We start from the raw sequence: 16,479 nt of genomic DNA, 5'->3' as shown, positions 1-16,479 counted from the left end.
GATTTGGAGCAGAGCAGCTGGGACTCAGATGTGGGATGCCAGCTACAGCTTAACTTGCTGTGCCACAACACCGGCCCCATAGGTTCTTTTTGAGGATCATGTAAAATGGAGAAAGATGGTACATTAATCACATTTAAATATCACATTTGCATTGTACTGACCTACAGCAAGATTTTTTTATTTTATATTCTGTGACTCTACAGATGCAATACTCTTCTTCAGCTATTCGAAAGTGAACAACTTATCTGTAATGCATCCTGATCACAATGAGCAGGAACTCAATGATATTGTATTATTTTTAAATATACACTAAATATTGAGACTGATTATAACTTTATTTTATTCATTTATTGGAGAAGCAGAGAGAATAGGAGAGATAGAGATGGAGACAGAGACAGACAGAGATAGAGATAGAGATAGAGATAGAGAATGCTCTCATCCACTGGTTCATTTCCCAAATGCCTACAACAGCACAAGGTAGGCCAGGACAAAACCAGGAGCCTGGAACTGAATCCCGGTTTACCACATGCGTGGCTGGGATCCAGCCACTAGAGTCATCACCTGCTGCCTTCCAGAGTGTGCCTTAACAGGAAGCTGTAATCAGGAGGGAACTGGGAGCTGAATCCAAGCATTCCAATATGGGATGTGGGCATCTTAATTGCTAGACCAAATGTCTAACCCTGAAACTCATTGTATTTTATTTTCTTATTTTTAGAAGTTTCATTTACTTATTTTCACTTTCTCTGAGAGTCATACAGAGAGAGACAAAGAGACAGAGAGAGACAGAGAGAACTTCTATCCACTGGTTCATTCCCAAAATTCCTGCAACAGCCAGGGCTGGGTCAGGTCAAAGTCAGGAGCCAGGAACTCCAACTGGGTCTCTCATGTGGGCATCAGGAACTTAAGTAGTTTAGTGAGCACCTGCTGCCTCCAGGGGTATGCATTAGCAAGAAACTGGGTCAGAAGCAGAGTAGGTGGTACTCTGATATGGGATGTAGGGTCAAATGCCTGCCCTCATTGCAAGTTTGAAATGATATAATTGAATTCACAATTAAGAAGCTATGACAAAATAAAATATTAAATAGGATATTTTGAACATTTTCATTAAATAAAACAAAATCTAAATAAATGTCCAGTTATTCGGGTAAAGTTGAGGTTTGAAAATTGATTTAAGTAATTCTTTCATTAAACATTAGGCTCCTTAGAAGCTTATACTGAACTTTTTTTTTTTTTTTTTTGGACAGGCAGAGTGGACAGTGAGAGAGAGAGACAGAGAGAAAGGTCTTCCTTTACCGTTGGTTCACCCCCCAATGGCCGCTGTGGCCGGCACGCTGTGGCGGGTGCACCACGCTGATCCAAAGCCAGGAGCCAGGCACTTCTGGTCTCCCATGCAGGTGCAGGGCCCAAGCACTTGGGCCATCCTCCACTACCTTCCCTGGGCCACAGCAGAGAGCTGGACTGGAAGAGGGGCGACCGGGACAGAATCCAGCGCCCCGACCAGGACTAGAACCCGGTGTGCCAGAGCCACAGGCGGATAGCCTATTGAGCCGCGGTGCCAGCCTATACTGAACATTTTTGTAGAAGAGTTACATTGTGTTTGAGATGCTTAACTCAGTTAAGGTAATTTTTTTTGTCTATGGTCCTTAAATTCCTCTGGATAATCAGTAAAATATACTCCTGTGGATACTGCAGGAGAAATTTAGTCTGCTCGTCTGGTATCTAACAGTTTAACATGTTTTATGGAATGAATTATTAAACAACTAAAATAGGGGCTGGCATTGTGACAGTGGGTAAAGCTGCTGCCTGTGATGCTGACGTCCAGTATGGGAGCTGGTCATGTCCTCACTGCTCTACTTCCAATACAGCTCTCTGATAATGTGCCTGCAAAAGAAGCCCAAGTGCTTGCGCCCCTGTCACCCATGTGGGAGACCCGGATGAAGCTTCTGGCTCTTGGCTTTGCTTGGCCCAGCTCTGGCCATTGCAGACATTTTGGGAGTGAACTAGCAGATGAAAAATCTCTCTCTCTCTCTGTCTCTCCCTCTCTCTGTAACTCTGGCTTTCAAATAAATAAATCTTTTAAAAAAATTAAAATAAATTCTTGACTCGCCCTTCCACATAAATAGGAGAAGCTAAGAAAACATAACTGTGAATATATTTGTTGTAACCTACAAATCGGCACAAACTTCTATCACATCTGCTCTGATCTGTCAGAAAGTGGTCAGAGACAAAAGCTTCTATGCTACTGGCACCCCAGACAAATGAGAATAAAGGAAAAGCAGTCATGCTCATGCTGAGAACTGGGTCTGATCATTAGCCAAGCTTAGTCCTTTGTACTTAGCTCCAACTCACCCTACTACCAGGAAACCAGGGAAGTCTGGGTGCCTGGGACCGCACTGAGAGAGAGAATTCATTAAAATGAGTCCTGTCTCCTACTAACTCATGCTAAATTTTTCTACATCTCATGATAGCTTCTCTAAAAAGCTTTCCATGATACCTGAAGCTAGAAGCGACTATTCCTCCTTTTTACTGTGTTAGGACTTTACTTCTCCTGTATTATTATTAATAAGAATGAATATTCATCAAGAATTCATTATGAGTCTGGCAGTGTACACATTATTCTCTATGAATTACTTCTTTTAATCTCATAATAAATATATAAAACTCACTCTGTTATCATTGCTTTTATATATTGGAAAACTAAAACTCAAAAAATATAAGTGACTGGTCCATCTTCATAGAACTAAGTGAGGGGAGCCAGAATCTTATTTCAGAGCCTACAGCATTTTTTTTAAATGATTTATTTATTTATTTGAAGGACAGAGTTACAGAGAGGCAGAGAGAGAGAGAGAGAGAGAGAGAGGTCTTCTACCTAATGGTTCACTCCCCAAATGGCTACAATGGCCAGATCTATGCCAATCCAAAGCCAGGAGCCAGAAGCTTCTTCCTGGTCTCCCAAGGGGCACAGGGGCCCAAGGACTTGGGCCATCCTCCACTGCTTTCTCAGGTCACAGCAGAGAGCCAGATCAGAAGTGAAGCAGCCAGGACTCAAACCAGAGTCCATATGGGATGCCAGCACTGCAGGCCTCAGAGCCTACACTATTACCCATAGATTATATTGGTCTGCCTTGTGCTCTTCTAGGGAACAGAACCCATATCCTATTAATCTGATTAGACCCTAATAATTCTTTTCTCCTTTCACAGCAAATAGGTAGTACCACACTAAAAATTCAGTAAGTATGTTTGTAATCAAAGCCCAGAAGTAGATGGGTCTTGAATTTTCCTCCTGAGCCAGCACATACCAGCAGTATGACACTGCTCCAGTCTGTCATACTTTCTAATTATGTAGGTACAAGTGCCACAGAGCTGTGTGAAAATGAAAGAAGGCATCTCTGTGGATGGTTTCCAGAGTAATTAGAAGGTTCCTCTTTCCTCACTCTCTTTAATATGCATAATCTGTTTTAATTTGACCATCCCATAGCACACGCTCAGTAGCCTACCCTCTTCCATAAGATAGAGAATGATTCTCAACACAAGCGAGCCTTTGAAAGCAGTAAGTATGGGGAGACGGGCCTCCTTTGGACAGAAGATTTAATCCCAAGCGGATCCTGGCACTCGGCCGACTCCCAGAGCTGACATGTGCATGCAATGTTTTCTCTGTTCTGACCAAAGGCCCACAAGCAAGTTGTGCTTCTGTCTCCTCAATTTGCTGAAAGAAGAAGTAGGGTGAACAAAGGCAGAGAGAAACAGGAAGTAATGAATAAAAATGAGCAAAAGTGGTCACTGGTGATCAAAAACCACGTTTTTCTTTTATGATTAGAAACATTATCTACTGCCTGAAACACCGAAAAACAGAGAAAAAACAAAGTACAATTCCAGTGGAAGGTCCTTTAGGTACTATTAAGTTGGTTCTAATGGTTTATGCTATTGTGTGTGATGCTTTGCCATCCTTAGCTCACAGGAAGCAAGGCCTTGTGATTTATCACAGATTAAATTCTTGCTGAGTTCAAAAAGAGATGCTCACAAGAAGCCAGCATTCAGGAAGGTTGATAGTCTGCCCAAATAATTGTAGGAATCCTTAGAACATAAGCTACTTTGGGTGGTCATTTGGTGCCACAGTTAAGACGCTGTTTGGGATGTCCACATCCCAAACGCCTGGGTTTAAGTCCTGGCTTTACTTTCACTCCCAGAATCCTACTAATATGCACCCTGGGAAGTAGCAAATGATGGCTCCAGTACTTGGGTGCTACCACCCACATGGGAAACCCAGATTGAGTTCGGACTCCTGGCTTCAACCTGATCCAGCTGTCTATAGTGGGCATCTGGGGAAACCAGCAGATGGATGACCTTTCTCTGTCTCTCTTTCAAATAAAAACAAAGATTTAAATAAATATTTAAAAAATCAAATGTAGACTACTTATCTTGGGATGACTTCAAACTCTGGTAATTGTAGAAATTGTAATAAGCATGGGGAAAAAGAATAGAAAAGTTTCCAACTAAGATTTCCTCCCTGTTTCTTTTAATTTTTATTGATGATGATGTTGCTATTTTTCTTTACATGTTTGTAAATCCTGAGACATAGAGAAAGCATAGCTTAGATGTAATATTTTGGCCTTTTAATAAAAAATTAGGACAGCATCTAAACCCAGTTCGATGTCTACCTCACTAAAGTTGCCATTGGATTGGGCATGGTGCTGCCACAGGTTTAGCACCAAACTGGGATGCTTGTTTCCCATATTGGAGGGGCTGTGATGGAGTCTTTTCTCTGCTTCCAATCCAGCTTCCTGCTGATGCATTTCAGAATTTAACCCTGGGAGGCAGCAGATGGTGGCTTAAATGTTTGGGTACTGCCACCCACATGGGAGAACCAGATACAGTTTCTAGCTTCCTGCTTCGACCTGGTCCAGTCCGGCATGAAAGCTACTCCACTGCCCCTCCTCCTCTGCCCTTTGCTGTGCCTTTCAAATAAAATAAATAAATAAGCTTTTTTTAAGGCACCACAAAGAGCTACAGTGAGGGTGGGGAAGTAGGGTATGATGTTCTAGGAAGAGAGAACTCTTGGGAGAGTTGGAAAAGGTAAGATGGAGAAAAGGGTAGAAAATACATTAGACAAAATATTTTTTATCCCTAATACTGTGTGTTTCACTCTGGGCTGGGATATGTTACAAGGGTTTCAGATCGACTTTCTATAAAAAACAGCACGTGGCAAACTGTCTCATTCATTAAAAAAATTCAGGAGGTATCACAGTATTGTGCAGCAAACATAGCCTTTAGAATCAGACATGCTTTGATACCTTACTTGCCATATGAACTTCATTGAGCTTATGTAAATCAGAAAAGCTCTTCTTTCCTGTTGGTGTGGGTCTGAGAATTAAATGAGATAATACAGGTAAAGGGCCTGACACCGAGCAAATGCTCAATTTACTAGTTCAAGGACACGTGCAGGAAATGACTGACCTGGCTCAAATCCCAGCACTGCAATGTACTCACTGTGAGGTTAAGGCAAGACCTTTAACGATTGTGGCCTTGGTTACTTCACCTCTGTGGTGAGCACAATGGGAAGGCATACTTCATTAGACTTATTTATAAAGCCCTGAGAATCATACCTAACTTGTGTTAGGTGCTCTACATGTGTTATGTATGATTATTAGGAGATAATCAAAGGCTGCAAGCCCTTTAAATTTTAACACCAAACACAATGGGGTTTTAGATGAGAAACTCCATCAAGCCTAACTGTTTTCTTGAGAAGAGGAATGTAGGACATAAAAGGCAGAGTATGTGGCACAGAACTGTAGGATACATGTCCCTGCGACAGTGGTAAAAGAGGCAGAGATTCACTGAGGGGGGAATTCATGGACATTTATGGTCACATTTTTCTGATTGGCTGAGGGAATCAGCAGGCTTCTAGCCAGTTTTCTTTCTGTTCACAGAAATAAAGGCTCACTGTGTTTGAAAATGAACTAAGTTGTGTTTTTTTTTTTCCTTGATAGGAAAAAAATGTACTTATGTAGTCAGGGCAGACTTATTTCTACTCAATGAAAATTTAGCTAACCGGAAACTGGGTAAAAATATGTTTGTTATGAGATTATTGAGTTTGTTGTTGACTTCCTTACATTTTCCATCTAATGCCATCAAAGAGGCACTCAAACCATTCTATAGCCAACCCAGACCTGACAAGCTGAATCAACTTGTTTTCGTCTGAATGAGATACAACTGAACTGATGGATCCTTTCCCTGAGCTGGTTAAATTCTTGCCTCCTGGTGTTTCCTGCCCAGGGTGTGGCATCAGTAGCACATGGGAGCTTTTGAGAAAAACAGACTTCTCAGACTTCCTGAGTCAGCCTCTGAACTCTAATACCAGAGCCAGGTTTATATCCATCTTGAGGTTTGAAAACCACTGAGTCAGAGACTGGAGTTAAAGCCACACCATTTCAATACTACTGTTTAGATTTCAATCCAGTTGCATGACTGTATCAGCTGAGATTCTTACAAAGGGAAATGAGCATAAGTAGCAAGATTTTACTTGACAGAATTTCTGGGGCAGTAAAGAGTTCCCTTAGCTCACTGCATTATTACTTTAGTCAATAAGGCCTTAAGCTTAAAAAAATAATATGACAAGAGCATGCTATTAATCAACAGGAAACCATATGTTTGACAGATCAACAAAACAATTGGGCTTTGTACTGTTAGGTAGGAAGTCAGTTATGAGCTTATGTGTGTGTGACAGGCCTAAACAGAAGACATCTATATGCATCTGCATCTCAAAGTCATCCTAACAATGTTTCAGGGGAAGCCCAGATTTCGCATCCTGCCTGCCCTACCCCCTTCTACCTGATAACCTGCCAGGTGGAGGCCCTCACCCCTCCTGCTTCCTGCCTGATAAATTTGCCACAATCTCCCAGGTGCAGCCTAGTATCTGCATCTCAAACACCCTGCTCCCTTCCTCTGGTCTGATAACATTTGCATCCATAAAGTCCTTTGTTTCAGACCTTCAAGAGAAGTTTTTCTATTTACATCCAAAAAGCCCTTTGTTCCAAGAGGAGCAGAGGTGGGGAAGCAAGACCCATCTCCTTAAAAACCCCCAGCCTCAACTGGACTGCGCGCTGAGCTCTCTGCATCTTTGCTGAGTTGCCCGCCTGGCCTGGCCTGGCCTGGCCTGGCCAGGTGTACTCTCCACTCACCCATGCAGCCCCCCCCCCCCCCCCCCCCAGTCTGAGGGACTGGGCACTCTCTCTCAGGTCCTGTCTGGAGAGGTGCCCATCCGTTTTTACAGATGTCCCTACCCTAATAAACTTTGCTACTTTTACCTTCCACTACTCTCTGTCTCACGCCTAAATTCTTTCTTGCGCGAAGACAAGAACCCTGCAATTTCTCCGGTAACAGTACTTCCTTGAGGAATTTATATCTTGATCTTAAGGCCGAGGATGTAATGCTTTTGGAGATGAAATGGATTCAGCCTGGACTTCAGAATTTAACCTGTCTGCTACTTATTATGCAGCTTTGAGCCTGTAATTCCAGATTTCTCATCTGTAAAATAGGATGGTAACTGGACTTACTTCACTGAGTTATGAGGTGTGAGATAACAAGTGTGCAAAGAATCTACTGTGTCCTAAGCACTACATAAGCATTAGATATTATTGATGATAGTTTTGTTTGAGCTCACAATTCCTATCTCCTTAAACTATTGCTCTGAACATATTTTTTGTGGCTTAAGTAAAAATGAATGTGAATCAATTTTAAAAATAATTTTAATAAACTCTTTGGGTGACTTGGAAATGCTAAGGGAATTTCATAGCCAGGTGGAGGAATGCCTTCTTAGCATTTTCCCTTTGTAGGGAGGCTACTATAAAAGTCTCAACTTCCCCCTCTGTCTGCTATGATGAGGGGCTCAGGCAGCCTGGTCACCCTTATAACCTGGATGAAGAACTCTTCTGATAAAGGTGTGTGTAGTATTTGTGGGGGAGATTTCTGACAGTAAGATGCCTTGCTGCTTTGGGTGAGTGAGAGTTACTATCACCCATTTTTCATTAAGATATTCCAGTTCTGTTTATAAGTAGTGTTCCTTACACAGTGGATGTTGAGCAAACATTTGTCAAGCTACAGGAAACTACAGCATTGGGGGGAATTTATAACCACTGCAGAGTATTCCAAAATGAAGTAAATTGTCTTGGGAAATAGTAGGAGCCGGTGCTGGAAGGATTTAAACTCATGCTGATGCTTGGTCGAAGCCTGTGGGAGAGGAGATTAAATTGGAAGGTGTTCATCTCCTAGTCCCAGAGGCCTCTCTACCCTAACTTTCTGCCTCTGTGGGTCAGAGGCTATCAGGAGAGAGGAGGAATGGTTCAGGCCTAATATCTATGAGGGTCTCATGTGACAACAGTATACTAGTGTCATGTGTCAAATGACAACACCATGACACAGTGACACTAGCACCAAGTGTGATTCTGCACAGGTATTTTGAGTGTTAAAAACATCAGCTTGTTACACAGAAACACTTAAGATATCCCGTGGTTTTGTCAGTTTCAATGTTTGTATTGATTTTTATTTTGCTTTAATATGTGAACAGAACTTCAAAAGGTGAATGTAGGCCAATGTTCTCTGAGCCAGGCCTGTCTTTACCTCTGATAGTTTCTCAACCATTGTGTCTGTCTAAATGGTCAAGTCATATGTATGTATATATATATATATACATATATATATATGAGAGAGACAGACACAATACAGAAGACAGAGAGTCATATATATGGAAAGAGAGAAAGAGGGATCCTTCTCACCTTCAGATCAGAGGTAACAATGAAGGATCATGGAAACAAAAATCCTGATCCAATGATTCCTCATTGGTTCTTGCTATGATGTGAATGCATCCCGGAGAATTCATGCATTTGAAACTGAATCCCCAGTTTCATATGCTGGCTGATGGTACTGGAGGTGGGGCCTTTGGAAGGTAATCAGGGTTACATGAAGTCATGAGGGTGGGATCCGCACGTTCAGGGTTAGTGGCTTCATTTGAAGGGAAACACAGACCTGAGCTGGTGCATTCCTGCCCCTTCACGGTGTGGTGCCTTCTGCTATGTTATGATGCAGCAAAAAGTCTCTTACCAGAGGCTGTTCCTTGATCTTGGACATCTCAGCCTGCAGAACTGTAACAAAACAATTTTTTTTCTTTATAAATTACCTAGCCTGTGGTATCCTGCTATAGTAACACAAAATAGACTAAGCCCATTCTTTTCTGGAAAGTTTTAAAAATTGTTTTTTCATGGAGAAGCCAAAATAATAGGCTCCACACCTTGGTGGCCCAGCCTTTCAGCCCTGATCAGCTGGGCTGCAAGGCTCCTCTCCTTGGGCTGTGCCACTCCTGGCCTCCAGGCTCATGAACACGCTCTCACAGGAGGTGGGCAGGAAAGGAGGTGGTAAGCTACTTAACTTGTCTTTCCTTCCATCTGATCTGTGAACCCAAATTAGCAACTTGTCTTGTGAGGGCACCTCATGTGGGGAAGAACCATGTGAAAGTAGTAACTAGTAATTCTTGGGAGTGCTGGGGGCTTTGTATGCATCGTTTTTTTTTTTTTTTTTTTTAACCCTATAAGAAACACTCTGGGAGATGAGAAAGTCTACAGGATCAGGATCATAGGTTTTCTATTAAGTCAAAACTATTTTTCCTCTTTTCATTCCTTTCCCAAAGATACAAACATATTTCTGTTAATTAATAGAAATAACATTCAATTTTCATGGTTAGTTGACTGATATGGGATCTGACGCCCTCTAGTGACAAAAAAATTTCTTTGTTAGAAATAGTGTACCCAGTTATTCAGCAGTCTCTCTACAGGATTGCTATGGCAATTATCTTGAGTTTGAAACCATGATAGCCATTATAACAACTAACTTTGATAACAATGGATTTCTGGGCTGATCTTAAGATCTGATGATACAGAAGTTAGGATACTTTTAATTGTAACTATTTGGCTTAAACACAAGCAGAGAATGTGTTGGATTGGGTACCTCGGGTGGTTCAGGGTACGATTTTGGGACTGAGTCTCTCTGGGACTCAGGTGACACCATCAGGCTTCACCACTCAGTGGGAGCTCACTCTGCTTTCAGTCCTAGCAGATGCACAAGTTCCCCTCACAACCAAACACATCAATCCCACGTCTCACACATCCCACATCAAGCCCAAAGAAGTTTCTATCCCAGTGTTTGCAGTGAAAGTTCAAAAGTTTACTCCAATTGGATGTATGTGCTGATTGGTTTAGGCAAAGTTGAGTTCCCTACCCCTTTCCTCCCCCTACCAATGTGTAATCCCAGGCCCTCGATTGTTGCCAATGCTGTTGTGATGGATAATTTCATGGACCAACTTGGGTAGGCCACAGTACCCATGTGTTTGATCAAATACCATGCTAGATGTTTCTATGAACCTGTTTTTCCTTTTTTTTTTTTTTTATGGGAACTGACATTTATATATGTAGACTTGGAGTAAAACTCTTGTTCTCTGTATGTGGGTGTGCCTCATCCAATTAGTTGAAGGCCTTTAACCTTCCCTGAGAGAGAGGGAGCGCTGCCAGCCAGCGTCTTTGGGCTCTATCAGCAGCTCTTCCCTGGGACCCCAGACTGCTGACCTGTGCTGCAGAGTTTTGACTCGCCAGGCTCGACAAACATGTAAGCCAGTTCCTTAAAATCTGCCTGTCTACCATGTATCCCCATGTACATAGTATTGATTCTGCTTCGCTGGAGGGCCCTGAATAAAAAGAGGAGCAGTTTCTCTTTGCTTTTTGTAAGATTTATGTATGAGAGAGAGAGAGAGAGGGAGAGAGAGACTCTCCATCTGCTGGCTCATTCCCAAAATGGCCCCAATGGCCATGCCCAGGCTAGTCTGAAGTCAGGAATCTGGAACTCCACCTGGACTTGGGCCTCCGTCTGCTTTCCCAAGCACATTAGCAGGGAGCTGGATTGGAAGAGGAGCAATCAAGACTCGAACTGGCAGAGACAGATGCTTAACTCCGTGTTCACAATGCCAGCCTTAGCCTGGTCTTTCTGATGGCACTGAACACATACTGGAAAGTGAGGCAGAGACAAGCGAATCAGTGCCCACAGGGCTGGATGACCAGTGCAGGGACAGATGCAAAACAGGTTGAGTTGAAAGCACTTAGGAGGGTGGGCTAGCCAAAAGTCGGAGCCCTGAACAGGCTTCCAGAACAACATGTCTTCAATTAAGAGCCAGCCCCAAGGATCAAGAGTGGGCCAGGCCAAACGCAGGGGAGGAGAGTGGAAATGAAGGGCTGGATCCCGCTGGGAAGGAAGAGAGCAGCAGAGTGAAGTGCCCAGGGCCAAGGATGCCAAGGAAAAGAACATGAGGTGCGCCCAGTCTAGGGACTGCATCCAGCCCCAAGATGTCTTATCTCCTGTAGAAAAGCCTTTCAAAAGCTGTCCAGAATTGTCTACTTTCCAAAACAACTGTGACTTTGACCACGTGCTAACCACAACACTAAAGAATTATGACGACAACAACACAAGAATTTTTAAAGAAAAATTGGCCAGGAAATGGTGAGTAACAAAGGAGAGGAAGTAATCATGAATGTTTAATACAGCCGGGGCTGTGTGCACTGTCAGTAGTTTGTTCTCCTTTACAGAGGACAAGGTTAGGGAGCCTGGGTTTCATTGCATGGGCTCTGGACCGTTCACCCCGGCCACTTCATACACTGTTCAGGGTCCCTGGGAACCTCCCTTGTGGAGCCACAGTACTGGGAGCTGTGAAGGTGAGGGCTTCTGTCCCCAGCCATCAGCCGAGCTCCTGCACCCCAGTCTCCAGTCGCTGTTCCCGCCCTCTCCGACTCTCCTGGCTTCACACACAGCAGGGAGGCCTGCAGCCGGCACTCCAGGCCCTCACCTGACCGGCGCACCCCAGGCGACGGCGGAAACCGCCCAGGATGGGGAATGCCCATTTGTGCAACAAACCCTGACTCCTTCCCCCACCCCGGCTTCCCCCATCCCCCACCCCCGCGCAGGCCAAGTTGCTGAATCAATGAAGCCCTCCCCAACGCGGCGTTCCCCGGCAAAGCTCCCTCCCCTCGGGCCCGATCGTGGGGGAGGCGGGACACACACACACACACAGACACACACACACGCAGGTGTCAAAGACCGCTTCCGGGAGAAAGCGAGAAGCGGCTTGCGAGTAACTTTTGGGGAGCGCAGGGGCCCGGCCCTGGCAGAGGACACATCCGGAGACCAGCTGAGCTCAAGGAGGGGCCACGCGGAGCTGTCGCTGCTCCCGGGGCTGGCCGGCCCGCTGAGCTCAGAGCCGCAGAGGTCCCTTCCCGCGGCGGATTGTTCCACAGCTATGACCGGGATCTGGGTACTGCTGCCTCCGGTGAGCCTTCTGCCCACAGGCAGTTTTTTCGCCTGCTTAGCCCCGGGGCGCGCGCTTGGCTGCAGCGGGGGCGCGGATGGAGCGCGCGTGTGTGTCTGTGTGTGTGTGTCTGGGTCTGTGTCTGTGTGCGTGTGGTGGTGGTGGTGGGGCGGGGGGGGGGGGGATCGCGCGCCGCGGGCGGGCTGCGGCCGGCACTTGGAAGCCTGGCCCCCGGGCACTGCTAGGTCCAGGTGCTCAGAGAACTGGGGGCACTCGCCTCCCTGGGGGCGCGATGAGAAGCGCCGGCCCCGCGGGCAGGCGGAGTGGCTCCCACGCTTCTGGGGGTCGGCTGCGCGCCACACAGAGAAGAGGTGGGCATGGGGGGTGTCAGGGACGGGGTCGGAACCCCGCAGGCTCTGAGGTCTGGAGAGGACCCTGGGCGGAGAGAAGAGGACTCTCTTGTCCTTTCGGGCCGCTGGGGTGCGGGCGGGTGGGTGCGCGCCGCGAGCCGCGCCGAGCCTGGGGTCTTCGGAATAGACGTAGCTGCTTTCTGGACAGTTCTCTGACTTACAGGGTAAGTGAGCCCCAGGCAGTCGTTACACCCGCGGCTTCGGGCGACACCCAGTCTCTCTTGACAGTTTACCGTGGGGCGGAATGCTCCTCGGGAGGCGACACAGAAAAAGAAACCGTTTTATTTCCCTTCCGGGAATCCCTCTCCTGAAGACTGTTAAGTCACTCGCTCCGTGCGGGTGGTGCTGTTTCTCTGCCCTTCTTTTTCTTCTTCGACTCCCGTGTCGCTTCTGCACGCCGGGGCGCCCACGAGCCCTGGCCTCCCCCGCTGGCCAGGGCCACGCTCCCGCCGCGCGCAGGTGGCAGGCTGCGCGGAAACGCCGGCTTCACCGTGGCCAATCGAAGGGGCTTGGCCCCAAGAGCCTGGGTTCTAAAGCTTCTCAGAGTCGCTGGTTTCCGACTGTGTGGGTCCCCAAGGCAGAGCCAGCCAGGCCGAGGGATCCCAGCCCCTTCTCTCAGCGGCCGGCGGTGTAGAGGGAGACGCCCTTATCTCCATTTTACAGAGGCCCAGTGGAGTTCAGAGAGCCCAAGTAAACCAGCTGAGGTCACACAGCAAGTGGCGCAGCTGGGGTGGAAATGAAGTCGAATACCAGGAATAGAAAGGAAAAGGCTCGGTGTCCAGGTGTCTGTTTGGTGATTGGAAAAAACATCCCCGTCCTGTGCAATCGGGATGCTCCTTTAGAAATTTCCTTAAAGAAAATTGTAGTAGTCAAAACTGAGGACCATTTATACAGCCTCGGACCATATCTTATCATTAACCACTGCGCAACTGGCGTTGGTGTCTTTGAAAAAAAAAATCTTAGTTCTTGGGCAACAGTACTAGCAGAGTATAATAAAGCTGTCAAAGCCTAGAGCTTGGCTTGTTTACCTTCTGTACAATGGCGTCTTTACCAGAGAACGGTGCATGTTTGAAGCACCATGCAAACTTTGCTTTTCTAAAAGTGTGCACACACACACTTGCATATACATACAATTATGTATGTCTATGATACCATTACTATTAAAAGTCTAGTATATTTTCTATGCTATATGGCCCAGGAAACTAGGGTTTATTAAATAAAATTGCAATTGCAGATGAGTAAGATTTAATCAGTTATAACTTTCTCACTTACATAATCATTGTTCACACATATCTTCCATTTCCCCCCCTCATAAGACTTTCTAAAATTTAGTTACACAGAACCTCACCTTGCACCCCACTTGCCCAGCTTCATGTATCAGTTCTTGAAGAAGTTTCCACACTGTGGTGTCACTCACCGTGTATTTCTCCAGAAAATACTTGTTTTTTGTGCCTTCCCACTTAGAGGTGTTTTCTCAGTAGAGGCAATAAAATAAAATGGAGGCTGAATTCTAATGACTTGGAACACAAAGCAGATTTTACTTAATTATGATGATGTAAACCTAGGTCCCACCCTTCCCCTTTTCCTCTTGCTCCCCTTCCCACTCTTTGGTGCTAGCCATTGGGATAGCAAATACCCATCCTTTCCCTTCTCGCTACCCTCTTAGAGTTAGATTTCATCCTCCTAGTTTCTGAGTATCTTTTTCCAATGAAACCTGCGATAAATAACTTAGAAACCCCAAAACATCCACACATTGATAGAGATAGGAAAAGAGTCAAAAATTACTTTACAAATTTGGGAAAAAGCATTGTGTGCTGCTTCTGTTCCTTTAAAAATAGCACATGGCCTTTCAGGTTTTGTCTTGTCCGGTTTGTTAGGACTGAAGCCAGTCAGTCACTACACTGCCAGTTTCTTCTATATTTCTTAGAGCAGTTGTTTCAAAATTATTGTCAAAAGTAAAGAAGAGGGCACTCTGAAAACAACAACCACCACAGCAGTGAATGTACACGTAATCATACAGAATAACTTCATGGGGGCAGTAAAGGCCTCTTTTATTTGATAGATTTCATCATTTCCCTTAAAATGACCCAAGAAACATGAAATGGATTCCAATGTGCTTTCATCTGTGTTTAGGTTTAAATGCATTTTACTTATATCTCAAAGGACATAAGCAGTTTTGTGAATACAAAAAGTTATGAAATGTAATTCAAAACAATTACAACCAGGATGGAAAAATGCAAATCTAAGATGACAGCATGATGGGGAGGCAAAAATTAAACTGAGGAGACCACTGGGGCCCCTACTACTAGCTGCAGTTAGATAAGCAATGAGTTAGTTTAAATTGGAAAAATAAATAAATTGTATTTCTTGCACCAGAGGTGTGTGTGTGGGGGGGGGGGGGATAAAGGTGAAATACTTAGAATCAAAGGGAACTGCGATTTAGATGTTATCTGTAAGTCTCTTTGGGACAGCAGACAAGTGATTTACTTCTAAATAATCTTACAGTGGAAGTGACAGCATTTCAAAGGAATCTCTCTGAAAGTTATTAGATTGCTATAGGGTAAGAGGAGTTACTTTAGCACAACTCAGAGCTGGAGGGCATAATGGTTTTCTAAGAGAGATTAATTAAGTAACAAACCTGAGTCAGGAAATCCCCCCCTTGAAAACCCCTAGTAAGCTAAGTGCTTTTTGTGGATTATCTTGGGTTCCAAAAGTCCCTAAATGAGCACATGTTTTGTAATTGATATTAACACCTCTTTGTTATGAGGAAAAAAATAAAAAATAAATAAAAATAATAATAAAAAAATAAAAATAATAATAATAAAAAAAATTTGTTTAAACTTGATCCATAAGATAAAAAGCAAGTTGAAACCAAATTTTGGACAGTGATTCTGTTTTAAATATGTAAATATGGAAAAGTGGACATATGTTGTGAAACAAAAATTAAATATTTAAAAAAATAAAGCCCTTCATTATTTCACCACTCTGATAGGCGGTGTTGATTTTACTTTATAGCCTCTTAATCATATCTACACATATTCATAATTGCATGTTTAATCACTGCCATTTATAGTCTTCTTGTCACTTTGCATGTATGTAAACCTTTTTTATTTTTCTACATAATTTCCATCTAATAATTCTTATTGGATTCATTATACAGAAGGCATTCATTAAATAATTTGGGGTTACTGTAATTTTTACTATTATTTTTATAATTTATTATTATATAGAAAGCATTTCTTAAATATATTATTATACATAAATGTATATATGTATCCATATTCAATCACATATAATTCTAATAATTTATATATATACACACACATATATATACCACTCATATATAAGACTTTTTCTTATTACCAAAGAATTATTTATAGATCCTTTGTAAGTGCCTTTGTGTACAGTTTCGTATTCTTTTTGCTGTATATGTATTCACAAAAGTGAAAAACCATTTACTTAATCATGGAAGAAGTCTTTTGCATTTTCTGGAAAACTCTTACTTTAGAAAGACTAAAATGTGGCCGGCGCCATGGCTCAATAGGCTAATCCTCCGCCTAGCGGTGCTGGCACACCAGGTTCTAGTCCCGGTCGGGGCGCCGGATTCTGTCCCGGTTGCCCCTCTTCCAGGCCAGCTCTCTGCTGTGGCCAGGGAGTGCAGTGGAGGATGGCTCAATGCTTGGGCCCTGCACCCCATGGGAGACCAGGAGAAGTACCTGTCTCCTGGCTTCG

The 16,479-nt window shown here is 44.1% G+C and overlaps 1 protein-coding gene across 2 annotated transcripts in view; it reads left to right on the top strand.

Annotated features, from left to right (window-relative positions):
• The first annotated feature begins 12,001 nt into the window (after positions 1-12,001).
• The window catches only part of FAS (Fas cell surface death receptor), a 33,847-nt gene continuing 29,369 nt past the window's right edge, over positions 12,002-16,479 (top strand). Inside the window, exon 1 of one of the 2 annotated variants that reach the window (XM_062213909.1) lies at positions 12,002-12,358. In XM_062213909.1, the coding sequence (XP_062069893.1) occupies positions 12,014-12,358 (345 nt within the window). In that variant the 5' untranslated portion in view covers positions 12,002-12,013. The remainder of the gene's footprint in view (positions 12,359-16,479) is intronic. The other variant, XM_062213911.1, reaches the window with a different exon arrangement.

The sequence above is a fragment of the Lepus europaeus genome, chromosome 17, assembly GCF_033115175.1.
Source record: "Lepus europaeus isolate LE1 chromosome 17, mLepTim1.pri, whole genome shotgun sequence".
In the NCBI taxonomy this organism is placed as follows: Eukaryota; Metazoa; Chordata; class Mammalia; order Lagomorpha; family Leporidae; genus Lepus; species Lepus europaeus.
Note: the sequence above shows the minus strand (reverse complement) of the source record. Positions and strands in the feature narration are given on the sequence as shown.